The sequence below is a fragment of the Durio zibethinus genome, chromosome 11 (genome assembly GCF_047325235.1).
Source record: "Durio zibethinus cultivar Kanyao isolate XHJ-2024 chromosome 11, ASM4732523v1, whole genome shotgun sequence".
Classification (NCBI taxonomy): Eukaryota; Viridiplantae; Streptophyta; class Magnoliopsida; order Malvales; family Malvaceae; genus Durio; species Durio zibethinus.
Genome location: NC_143172.1, coordinates 3,244,791 through 3,257,311, shown reverse-complemented (window position 1 = coordinate 3,257,311; position 12,521 = coordinate 3,244,791). Strand labels below are relative to the sequence as shown.

Sequence of the window (12,521 nt, the reverse complement as noted above, 5' to 3'; positions counted from 1 at the left end):
AAAGATCAGTAACCCAAATGCTCTCCTTTCCCTTCCAATGTATGAGCAAACTTTACACTAAAGCCCTATCAGAGTAAGCTTAATCTCTATGCTATTCTTAACAACTTTATGGACAAAGAACAGTTTTGAATTACAAGGAAATATACTTTATGTAAGTTTTAAAGCGGTCAATGCATCCAAGTGATTTGGAATTGGCCGGGATCACTAGGAATAACATGCTAAAGCATGGTTGATATATAGTCTTTAAACATCATATGCTACAAAATTATTGCTGATATACATCATGAAAGAAAAGGAAATTAGGGGGAAGCTTTCGAGACACAAAGAGGGCATATATATATATATGAGCTAGAGAAGGGTGAAGATGATGATTCTTTATTCTTAAACTGCATCAGTGTTTATGCAGAAGAAGCAAAAGGGTGGTGGAAAAACGATCCAAATGAGGAAACTTCTTCTGAAACTCAGACATTAAGACTAAATTTTCTTGATGTAGAAGACTGGCTTTCTTCCTTAACTTGTCATTCTCTTCAATGATACTTTGGTTCTCCAAGTAGAGCTTCAAGTTCATTAGTTCCATGTCTTTCGCCACATTTTCTTCGCATCTTTTCCTGAATTAGAACAATCATACATATATATGCATGCATAGATATACATACAACTCTTAAAAAGTAGTACGTGATATGAAATATATATATACCTGGAAAGCCTGTAAATTTGAGCTTTAGTTTGTTTTGATCTATGCCTTCTCTTTGAAGAAGCAGGGATGCGATGAGAGGGGCTCCAAGCCATGTTGTTACACATCCTTGTACGATTTCTTTTTGTATTGAAGGAGTAGTAAAAATGATTAAATGAATGAGAACAAGATAAAGAAAATGGTGATGGTGGAAAAGGTGTGAGGAGAAATTGAGAGAAAGAAGGGATATATATAAATAAGCTCCTACAAATATAGTTGGATTTGTGACTTTTCACCATGTGGTAGGATATGTAAATGAGAGAAAGGGAGAAAAAGAGAGGGATTTCTCTTCAGTTGTAATGATGGCGGGTGGACTCATGATTGCAAAGGTAAGCAACCTCAAATGTTTGATCAATGAACAAGAAAAACCCCAAAAGATGGAAGAAGGTTCTATGCCTCCCTGTCTCTACCCTCCCTAGCCTCATCTCCAATATAACTTTCTTAATTATGATGGAAGACAAAGTTAAACTCCCAAACCAGATAGCCTATATTTGGTTAATCCTACTGTTATTTTCTTAATTTCCTCTCATATTAGCATGCATCAAATTAAAGTACCCACATGTAAAAATATCTCCATTCAACTTAGATTCAGAGAAATTTTTGCATTTCCCATGTGCCGATCAAAATAGTGTCCCATGATCATAACTTTCTTTGATTGTTTTTTTGGACAAAATGAACTGTCCTTGTTTAGAACTATAATGTTTCACCTAATTGTTCGTATTAATTTCCTTTATTTCAAATATTTGATAGTTACTTACTACTCATATATCTTACATCCAAACCAAAAGTTTTTCCAAACTTCTTTTTAAAAGAAAAATATCTTCCGATTACATGATCATTGACAAAGGATCGAATTATTATTTCTGCTCAAGTGTACTTGTTTTTTTTTTTTCCTTTTTTCACATTTATGGTCGTTACAAAATTCTCAGTGCATCCTCTTAATGTGCTCGAGGAGATGAGATTAATTGGGGGAAGATAGTTCAAGTAGCATAAACATTGATGGACAGCTGAAAACCCCAGGATGTAAATTTTCATTTTTATAATTTGCTAGCTTTCTGTCCTTCTTCCATAGATCATTTGGAATCTGTTATTTTGCTGTTTCTCAGGCAAACCAGATGACACGTCATCTCATTGTAAGATATTGACGAAGCTGTCAGATTGTCATCATGTCGGACCATTAATCAATTGTTTGAAGTTGATTAAAGTTGGATGGTGGTCAGAGACATTACCTAGCTAATAAATTACAATCACCATATATCTAATTGTAATTAAAGATGGAGGCTGTGATAAGGAGTAGTTATTTTTGGGATTGCAAATTGCAGTGAAAGTCAACTTGGATATGGTGTAGTTGGTTAGGCTAATTACAAGTAGCCTCACGGCATCACCATGCCTTTTAGGGACCCAGCAGCTTGAGAATCGTATGACTTGTTAAAGCTAATGGGCTAGAGGTTTATGGACCATTGGAGGGAAGGAAGGTGGCATGGCATCTTCAATTTGATGCCTCTCCCACCTTTTTATTTCTCTCGTGATACTTGGTTTGAACACACACATCTAAGAGTCAAACCCCAAACTGAAGGCCTGAGCAAAGAAAACCCCATTCACCTTTTAATTTTTCTCAACAATATTTCATGACAGATGATAATGATGATAACATATATGTTTATGTATGCATTTGGGTATTGATACAATTATCAAATAGTCACAGCTAGGAATGTTAACAAATCAGTGCCGATCTATTTAGATACAAATTCTTGAATTTATTTTATTTATTTATTGAGATGATTGATATAGTTGAGAATGTCATAAATATTATAATCAAATGGGAAGGGGGGCGTCATTCTTTTATATAATATGCCTTTGGTAGACTTTGTGCACGGTTCACAGCTTTCTGCTACTTGGCAATTATCACATTAACCGATTGTTGAGATTTATGAAGATGACACCTCGATGATCTTTTGACTTCTGCTAGATGCTGCTTAATCATAGTACGTCAATATTCTTCTTCACATGTGATCATTTTGCAGCTCATGAACAGATGATTAAAGACCTACTAATCAATGGATCTGACCAGAAATTTTCATTTGGTGAAAAACCCAGTTAGGAGATGGCATCATTAATCCCCTCTTGTTATGAAATGGGAGATATTTTATCAAAGCATTGTGATTTGGTCAATGGAAGATGGGTTATTTAGGTTACATGAACTTAATCATTCTAGCTTCCCCTTTTCTCTTTCTTCATCAACACATTCAAATGATGTATAAAATCAAACTGTCATTATGGGCAATGGAAGATGTGAATCAAAAATTCAAAGCTAGCCTAATTTACTACTTAGTCAATACCCAAAAAAATGATATTCGAATTTAATCTAAAGCAAGTCAATTTAAAGTTTATATATGCACATTATATATAAAAATGAAAATGGTAAGTTGGAAGTATATATGTATAAGATTATGAATATTATGAGAAAGAATCATAATGATTCAATTTTGAACTATAAGAAGGTTGAGAGGCAGCTGAAGAGATCAAAGTACTGGACATACTCATGACCTTCACTTATTTCTTCTTTTACTACAGCTACTAAAACTTGGTGATAAATATGAGGCAATAGATATATCAGAGATAACATAGTCAACAATAAAATGAGCATATATACCTTCCTTCTTCTAATTTTCTTTTCTTATTCTTCTTCCTCTTCAAGTGTACTGCCTGAAAGATTGTACACTAACACTCCATTGTTTTTGACGTATTGGCTCTCACATATGCATGTCAATCATGGTGGCTGCCTATTAATCCAACGTCTATGGGTCCAGCTCTCTCCTCCACATTGATCATCCAAATCTCATCAATTGCGTGTCAGATCCATCCAAAAATAAAAAATAAAAAAACACTCAAAACTCTCTCTCTCTCTCTGTGCTATTGCACTGCAATCGATTACCCTCTTTCATATTGGTGTGTGCACATTCATCATCAACATCATCACCTTGCCCTCTAGCTATATCCAAAGCCAAAGCACATTATCATCTAACATCACAGTCAAGACATCATGGCCATTTTGATACTTAGAAATTTTGGGTTGAGTCTTGTTTGTCAACTTGTATATTATGATATATTCTTGTGAAAAGATTATGCAATGTTTTCGTCTACATATGCTATGAATTCTGTCAGAGATGCTTTGATATATCTATATAATGTTTTCAGAAATACTACTACTATATTTAAGGCATGTGAAACTGTTTTTGTTTGATAGTTAAAAAATATGCTTCTGACGCAAAAATCATACCAAGAGTTGTGCTGCATCATCAGCAGCAAATACATGATATATATATATATATATATATATATATATATAGGAGGAGGTTAACTTTAGAGATGGGAACAGGAAAGAGAAGAGAAGGATAAGAAGGAAGAGCTTGGGATGTAATGATGGCTATCTGCCTACGTAATCTCCATTATCAGAGCTCTCCTGCTTAAGGATCAGGAACAATAGAGATTGCCATTTACGAGCAGAAGGCAGTGCTAAATTGATCATGGCAAAAAATTATGGGGTTGCTGAAAACTTGAATGCTTAGCCAAAATTATTGCTCACAACTTTTGTGATAGCATTTGTTTCAGTCAAACAAAACTGGATTGTCAAAAACTGTAGCTTCCCCCATCAGTTTAAACTAAAAAATTGATGATCAATTTACTAGTACTATATTAATTAATAATTACTAGAAAATATTGATACAAATCAAATTTCCAATTCAAATAAAAAAAGACATCAAAGATAAAATTAAAATTGAGGAAATACAATTCTTTAAGATGACAGAACTTAAATTAAAATTTTTTTTTGTTTAAAGGGAGAGCAAAGTCTTATTACAAAAAAAAAAGGTTTGATTCCAAAGTAAACCTTTATGTTTTTCTAAAGATTTCTGTGATCATTAAATCACTAAACGAAGATGAATTAAATATTATTTTTATCTTGTTTTTTACGTTAGTTTTTTTTTTACCGATTCAAAGGTCCGATCATAAAATGTTATTTTTACCGTACTATCAAAGGGATTGTTAGTGAAAGAGGATTTTAACTATTTTTTATTCTGTATATTTTTCAATGAAATAGGGATACTCATATGGTATAATTTCAACTTTTTCTTTAAAGTCTAATAAATGGATATTTCTTTTCATAGAGGGTAAAAGTATAATTCCATTACAAGATGGGTTTTTTTTAAATTATAATTACAAGGAGATGGGTTTTTCACATTTTATTTCTCTCCAGGATAAAGGATCTTACAATTTTTTGTTTCCAACAATATCTGGGCCGCCCATATAACATTGGATCTTTTGAGGTGGGCTTATATATTTGGATTTCTAAGGTTGGCTGGGCTTTTCTTTTGCCCAATATTTCTATTTCGCCCATTTTCCGAATCCAATCAAATTTACCAAGATTAATTGGTTATTTGTTTTTCTATTTCTTAATCCTACCTAATTCATTAATTCGTGAGATGGTATTGAAATTTTGTAATTGAAAAATGTTTTAGGAGGAATCTTTAACGTTAGATAAATATTAATAAAAGAAAATAAAAAAAAGGAAAAAATAATAAAAAAAGTTTTTTAAAAGAAATGAAAAGATACATGTAACTTTTATTTTGATAATTAAAATTAATAAAAAAATGAAATGAAATGAATTCTAACACCCATTATTTGGATAAATAGTGAAAAATAAAAAAAATAATTTATTATAATAATTTTTTTTTCAATTATAATATTTAATTACCTGTTATTTTAGAGCACTCTTGATTATGATATGTTTGTTATATTGTTTGGTCTCACAATCACTGTTATATAATAGTTTTTAATCAAGTGAAATAAAAAGATATTTGATAAATATGCATTGATGAATTTTGAATTAGTCTGTTATTTCATAAATTCAAAGATATATCTATTCATATTTAACCATTTATCAAAATCAAATCATTAAAAAATTATAAAAAATTTTTACATTGAAAGAGATATGTGAAATTTACTTGAAAAAATATATAACTTTGAAAAAATTATAGGATGATTGTGATCTATTTAAGTTTTTTTATTATGTTTTTAGTATTAATAAAAAAAATGAACATAATAATCTTTTTATAACAAAAAATATTTTTCAACTTTTCTTTCTTTTACTTTTTCTCCAAATTGAGATATTAAAAAAAATTGAATTTATAAGAGAAACTAAAGATTATTTGGTTTTTAACTTTTTTTTTAATTAAAAATTTATCCAAACAAAAAAAAAATATTTTGTTATCTTTAAATTCATTTTCTTTATTTTTTTTTTTCTTATTCCTTCAATTCAAATACATTGTAAAGTAGATGGTGGTTAATAAAATAAATTTTTATTATAATTTATAATATGAGCATTGCGTATAAGATAAAACTTGTGATTGGGAGTAAAGCATTAATCTCCTTGTTGAGATCTAATTCAATCTTCATAGATTTCATGAGATATTTTTATACAAAATTTTATTATAGCATCTATAATTGCCTAGGGTTTAGGCAAATAGACATCCACAAAAATTAGTTTATTGGCTCCTTGAATAGTACTATAAGAATTAGTTCTGAATATCCTTCTGTAATTGTACACGCGCCCATAGTAATAAAATATTTAGGTTTAGGGATTGGTTCATATAATCTCCCTAAAAAGGAGCCATTTTCATTGTTGTTGTTCTCGATCTTACGAAATCAATCGAAACATAAAAAAGGGAAAGGAAAATTGCATCTTTAGCTAATTAAATAAAAAGGGACAAATTATAAAATAGATATTTATACTTTAATTAAATAGTAAAATTAAATTTTCTATCTTAATATGTTTATTTAATATTAATTTTTAATATATATATAATTTTTTATTTTTAAGCTTTGACTTCCTTTATAGAAAAAATAATAAATTTCATTCAATTGCAAAAAAAATTAGAATAAACTATTTAGTTGAAACATATGTACATTTATCATTCCTTTAAATGGTTGGTTACACCAAAAAACACTTTCATATAGATTTTAATTTTTAAAATTTTTTTATACCAAAATTTTGCTTTTTTTTTTTGGTTGGTTCCGAGGGAAAAAGAAAAAAAGAAGGGGTTAGGGATTGGGTTAGGATAGGGGTGTAATCGAATTGAGTCAAATTGATACAGTAAAAAGTTCGAGTTCGAGTTCGATTCACAATTGGTGATTTGATATTCGGTTTGAACTCGATCGAGTTTTATTTTTTAAGCTCGAACTCGCTCGATTAAGCTCGATTAATATGTAAAAATAAGCTCGATTCGTAACTCGATAAGAGTTCGATTATTTATGTTCGAGTTTGAACTCGAATTCGAAATATTTTATTAATTAAAATAATAAAAATATATTTAAATATAAAAATTCAATTAATCTCGTAAGTTACTCGAATCAGATATAAAAATATTTGAATTCGACTCGATCGATAAGTCGAATTATTCGAGCTCGAGCTCGACTCGATAATAATCGAATCGAATTCGAGTTTTTTTCGAATCGAACCCGAATAGCTTACAAGTACTAATGTATCATTTACACCCTTAAACTAGATGAAGGTGGGAGACGAAAATGTTGAGTTTGAATTGACAGTCGAATAAATCTTTTATCCGATTATTTTATGTCTAATTTTTTGCGTAACATTTTTTATAATAATCATAAGTAAATCATTAATAAAAATTAAATAATTAATATTATTAAGAGTATCATTTTCTTTCAAACTTTTATTAATATTAATATATGAATTGGATTAAAACTTAAGTAGCTAAAGTTAAGATCAAGTAAAATTGTCAATTAATTATAATATTATTTTTTTTATAAATATTAAATTTAAAATAATTTAAAATAATAAATGATATTTTAGAAATCTAATGAACCAATATTTTTACTTTTGTCCGTCTAAAACATTTTTAATATCTGTATTTATATATTATTATCTATTATCCGTATACTAGTTGGTATTAGTATTACAGATTAAATGACACTAATTCCATTAATGAAATTATAATTCAAAGATCAAAATAAAATAATATAAAAAATATGTAAATAAATATTTTTATTTTTTATATTTTTCACATACATTTTATTTAAAAACTACTCTCTCAACTCATCAAGTAAATATTTTACAGATAACTTTTATTTTTTTCTTTTTAACCCATATAGTGAGTGTGGAAATATAATACATTACATATAGATATGGATTAATATGAAAATTGAAAAAATTATTTTTTATAACGAAAATTGGAAGAGATAATTAGCGAAGAAGTGGGTTAATGAATAAGATGGAAAGTAGTAGGTGAAAAGTGAAACCAATAGGGAAGAAGATCCATTGATATTTGATAGATTTTTTCAATGACCCTTTTCTAATTAAAGTAAAAATCCATCAAATGTAAGCCTTATATATATATTATTTTTAAATTAAAATTAAATTCATAACACTAATACAAATTTATTTTAATTAAAAAATTAAAAGTGTAAATAAATTCATATTCTTTTAATTAATAACAAAAAAATATTAATGGAATATGATTTTTTTATTTATTTAAAAACGCATGATTACCATGTGAATTTGTTATTCTGTTATTATTGATAATTTCTTAAGTAATCTCCAAACATAATTTTTAAAAATTATAAGTATAAAAAAAATGTAATCATAATCAATTATTATATTTATATAATAACATTTATATCTTATAGAATAATCAATCAACAAACTCAATAAATTATGATAAATTAAAATATAATTAATGATCAAATTCAGATAGAATAAAATTTGAATAAATAAAAAAAATTATAAATCTGCAAATATATAGACTTGGTCCGGCTCTATGCCCCACAATTGGACCGGGTTCGCCGTAAACGTTTAATAGGGAAGAGGCGTGTCACTGAAGGGATGGTAAAGAGCAGAGGCCCTTTTCTCAAAGCTACTTTTATTAATTAAAGAAATAACAATTTTATTGGAACTTCTAAAATTCCCTAAACACCCTTCCCCAGAAGAGGGGGTCCCATATTACTAACCGTCGATGATGGAATCCTTGACGTCAGCACAAAATCAGGATTAAATCTGCAGCTCAGATTTGGACTCCCATCAAAATAACATGTACCCTTGCCACGCCGACATAAAACCGTGGGTGCCGTAGAAACTAACCAACACCCCCCCCCCCAAAAAAAAAAAAGAAATTAAAGTTAAAAACCAAACCGAAGAGTCCCGTTTGGGTTTGGTTTCTAGTTTTGTTTCGAGTTTCAGTTTCGTTTTCCCTTTTGTTTCTTTTCCTGTTTGTTCCAACCAAAAAACAAATAAGGATTTTTCTTCTGTTCCTGTAAATTATTTCGAAATTTCTTTTTTTTTCTTCTATCAAATTCAGGACTTGAAAAAACAATTATCATCATCCTCTCGTCTGTGGATTTCCTGATTTTTTCTCATCGATCGACGCTGGCCTAAAAAAGAATAAAACGAGAAACAAAAGACCTCCGATTTTCGAATTAACGAGGTACGTTTTACGGGTTTTATTTTTCGATTTGAATTTTATTTTTTTTCATATGGGTTTTCATGGTCATTGATTACAGAAATTTTAACTTTTTTTTCTTTTTTTTAATATTATTTGACTAATTGGCCAAAAATATATTATTTGGTAACTATTGGTAGCTGTTCGATTTTCCGATGGACGTTTGAGATTGAATAGGTAAGCTTCAGAATGCTCCTGAATCGTGGTAACAGGTGCAGTTTGGGTTTAAGTGGACATTTTGAAAGACGAAATTACCCTCCTTTTTTATGAACACTAGAAATAACTATCTGTATTTATTGGTACCTATAATTTATTCTTTTTTCAAGTTGTATATTGGTTTTATTTTTGTCTTCTCCGCGTTTGATCAGGCTACGCAATTTATTAACATGACGACAATACCCTTGGTAGGTCGGCATAGACCCATCTGTAAAGAGCATGTAGGTAAAGGGTATATTCGTTAATAATAATAAATTAAAATGACCATCACATTAGGATTGGGAAAATAATCAAACTCTATATATTTTGATTGCGTTGCTCGTTGGGGGTAATTCAACTTTGACTCTTTCTGATTTTCCGTGAAAATCAAGAGGAAAAAAAACCCTTAAATAAAACCCTAATCCTGTTTTCTCATCTTTGATTGTAGAAACCAAAGCAAACGCACACAGAAGAAGAAAAGAAACCATGGGTTCTGAACAAAATGAAGGAACCAGTTTTCCACCATCCGAGCCAAAACTTTGCGCCAACGGCTGTGGATTTTTTGGCACGGCGGCGAATATGAACCTCTGCTCCAAGTGTTATCGGGATCTCCGGGCTGGGGAGGAGCAAGCTGCAAAGGCGAAAGCTGCCATGGAGAAATCCCTCAGTGTCAAAACGAAGCAGGAAGATGTTATTGTGGAGACTTTTAAGCCTGTTGAGGAGCTGCCTCATGTGGGTTCCTCATCGATGGCGGTTGAGCAACAACCGGCTGTTGTTGTCGCTGGTAATGAACAGGCAGAGCCAAAGGCGGCGAACAGGTGTTTTATCTGTCTAAAGAAGTTTGGATTGACTGGGTTTAAGTGCAGGTGTGGGAGCACATTCTGCGGCGAGCACCGGTACCCGGAAAAGCACGAGTGCTCCTTTGATTTCAAGGGTGCTGGACGTGATGCGATTGCAAAGTCAAATCCTGTCGTCAAAGCTGATAAGTTGGAGAGGTTCTGAATGGGTTTCTTGGATGCAGTTTGCGGGAGTCGGTATTTTTGAATGGTTTGCCTTTTTCTTTCTGGACCTCTCGGCTGCTCGAGGGTTCTGTTAGATTTAGGTTCAGTGGGTAATTGCAGGGTGTTTTAATGTTCGTGCTAGTGTTTTGCGGGGCTTTGGATGATTGGGGCAGTATTGGGGCGGCTTTGGTTGATTCCATAATAAAAATGGATCAATGAATGTTTAGCTCTCAGTTTACTTTGAATGTTTGTGGCTTGATTTTCAGTATATCCATATTTATTAGATATATATTATATAATTTTTATTCTATCCACATTCTATGCTTGTTGGATTAAAATCTTATCAAAATTTCTAATACTGGATTGATATATAAGGTCGTACTTGTTATTAAGTTCTTTTAGCTGCCATGACTCTTCATCTTGTAAACATATTCCGGTTTCTTACCATGCTTGCTCTCTGGTTATTACACAATGTGACTTATGGAGACATACCTGTTGTACGCAGAAAAGGTCTATTTTCAACCGTGGCTGTTGTTTCTTTTCCACCCAATACACCCAGTTTTACCTTGTGATCGTGATTCTTTTCCTTCTGACGTCCTGTTTTACTTGCCTGCCTCATCTAGCTATTGCTTCATAGAGGCTATACGAGGTGCATCAACCCCTTTCTCTTTAATTGTGTTCCATGCTTCTATTTCCATACTGGACCTGCATTTTGATTCGTGTCTATTCCAACCACCTGATTCATATAAACGTACGAAATTTTTAGCCAGGTAATGTTCTATATAATTATTGGTATGGAATCAGAGTCCAGTTACCCACTTCGTTGTTGTATCTTGCCGTAAGGCTGTTCAACTGCATTAGTCCTATTCCTACCACTAGAAGACCGGCACCTGTCTTGAGCCTAAAATAAGCCATGGGGCTACAAGTAAAACTGTCCTTGCTATGCTGCCCCTACCCGTACCATCAACCCAACTCATCTAATTTCTGAAACCTTTGCTATGATAGGACTTTTCCATTCTACTATCACCAATTTCTAGTAGGAGCAGAGCTGAAATCATAGCTGAGAATCTTCTATCAGTTTGGCATTCCTGGAATGTCTATCGATTTAGGTCATCTTTGCCCCTAACCTTTTACGAGAAAATGACCAAATTTTATCTCTTTATGAGTAGGCTGCTATTTTTGAATTTGTATCAGAGTATCATGTTTTAAGTTGACGTGTGCTTATGCGTTAAACTCAATTTTGCACTAAGACGAGTCTTTTCATTGAACATTCAACGCAACTTGTTTCTTGAACTGCTTTCTGCAACAAGTAGTTGCCCCAAACCAATATTTTCGGCGGGTAAACCTCCTTGTAATTGAAGTTTTTAATAAAAGTTTTTGCATATTCCACTTCCAATTCCTATTTCAAATTCGGTTTCACAAGGTATGGGCCTCGTTTGTTGGTTGGAGAAATTACCATTGCAATACAAATAACTTCTGGAGTGCATATAACATTATCTTCCTAGAATCATACGGTTCATATTCTACGGCCAAATCCCGGGAATCTGTGAATGTTGTTGAATGTACTAAAGCAGTTTTCTAATTAGTCAGATTATAAATTCTCCATTGAATGATTTTCACTTGTTTGACCGATGACCTTTGTTGAGGTTCTTTCATACTATGATACTTGCAACTAGTGGTTCCTCCATAGTTTGGTGGGTGGTGATTGAAAAACAGGTGAGCAAAGTACAGAGAACCTCCATTAATAGGCTTTTAATTTTTGAATGCAACAAACAATTAATTATAACAATAATATTTCACCATCTATAGATTTCACGCAATCCCCCAAAAAGAAATTCCATTTTATCTGCCAACTTGTGCTTGGAACTTACGTCACAGCATGTGCTCGCCGTAAAGAATTCATGCAAGTTGGTTAGGATGTAAACTGACCTCTCAATTTCTAGTTGTTTATACCAAATAGCAGATATTTGGATGAATGGAAGGGTAAAAAGAGTTGCTTAAAGATAAAGAAAGTGATTGCTGATAATGATTTCAATATTTTCATTTGAATATATACAAGGAATGAAATGGATGATC

General features: G+C 31.5%; 1 protein-coding gene and 1 pseudogene across 5 annotated transcripts; one reads left to right on the top strand and one right to left on the bottom strand.

The window, feature by feature from the left end:
• Positions 1 to 205: 205 nt before the first annotated feature.
• On the bottom strand, positions 206 to 1,129 carry LOC111290994 (uncharacterized). The gene is made up of 2 exons (XM_089768766.1): positions 698 to 1,129; positions 206 to 608 (listed from the first exon to the last, which is right to left on the bottom strand). The coding sequence occupies exons 1-2, from the start codon at positions 970 to 972 to the stop codon at positions 392 to 394; spliced, it is 492 nt and encodes a 163-aa protein (XP_089624892.1). The 5' UTR covers positions 973 to 1,129; the 3' UTR covers positions 206 to 391.
• Positions 1,130 to 8,838: 7,709 nt separating this feature from the next.
• LOC111289400 (zinc finger A20 and AN1 domain-containing stress-associated protein 7 pseudogene) lies at positions 8,839 to 10,759 on the top strand (annotated as a pseudogene). 4 transcript variants are annotated; one of them, XR_016346196.1, is made up of 4 exons: positions 8,923 to 9,234; positions 9,390 to 9,426; positions 9,618 to 9,686; positions 9,893 to 10,759. The product of XR_016346196.1 is annotated as a zinc finger A20 and AN1 domain-containing stress-associated protein 7 pseudogene, transcript variant X3 (transcript). The 4 variants fall into 4 exon arrangements; XR_016346197.1 differs by lacking the exon at positions 9,390 to 9,426 and having other exon boundaries at positions 9,618 to 9,653; XR_016346195.1 differs by lacking the exon at positions 9,618 to 9,686 and having other exon boundaries at positions 8,924 to 9,234.
• The last annotated feature ends 1,762 nt before the right edge of the window (positions 10,760 to 12,521 follow it).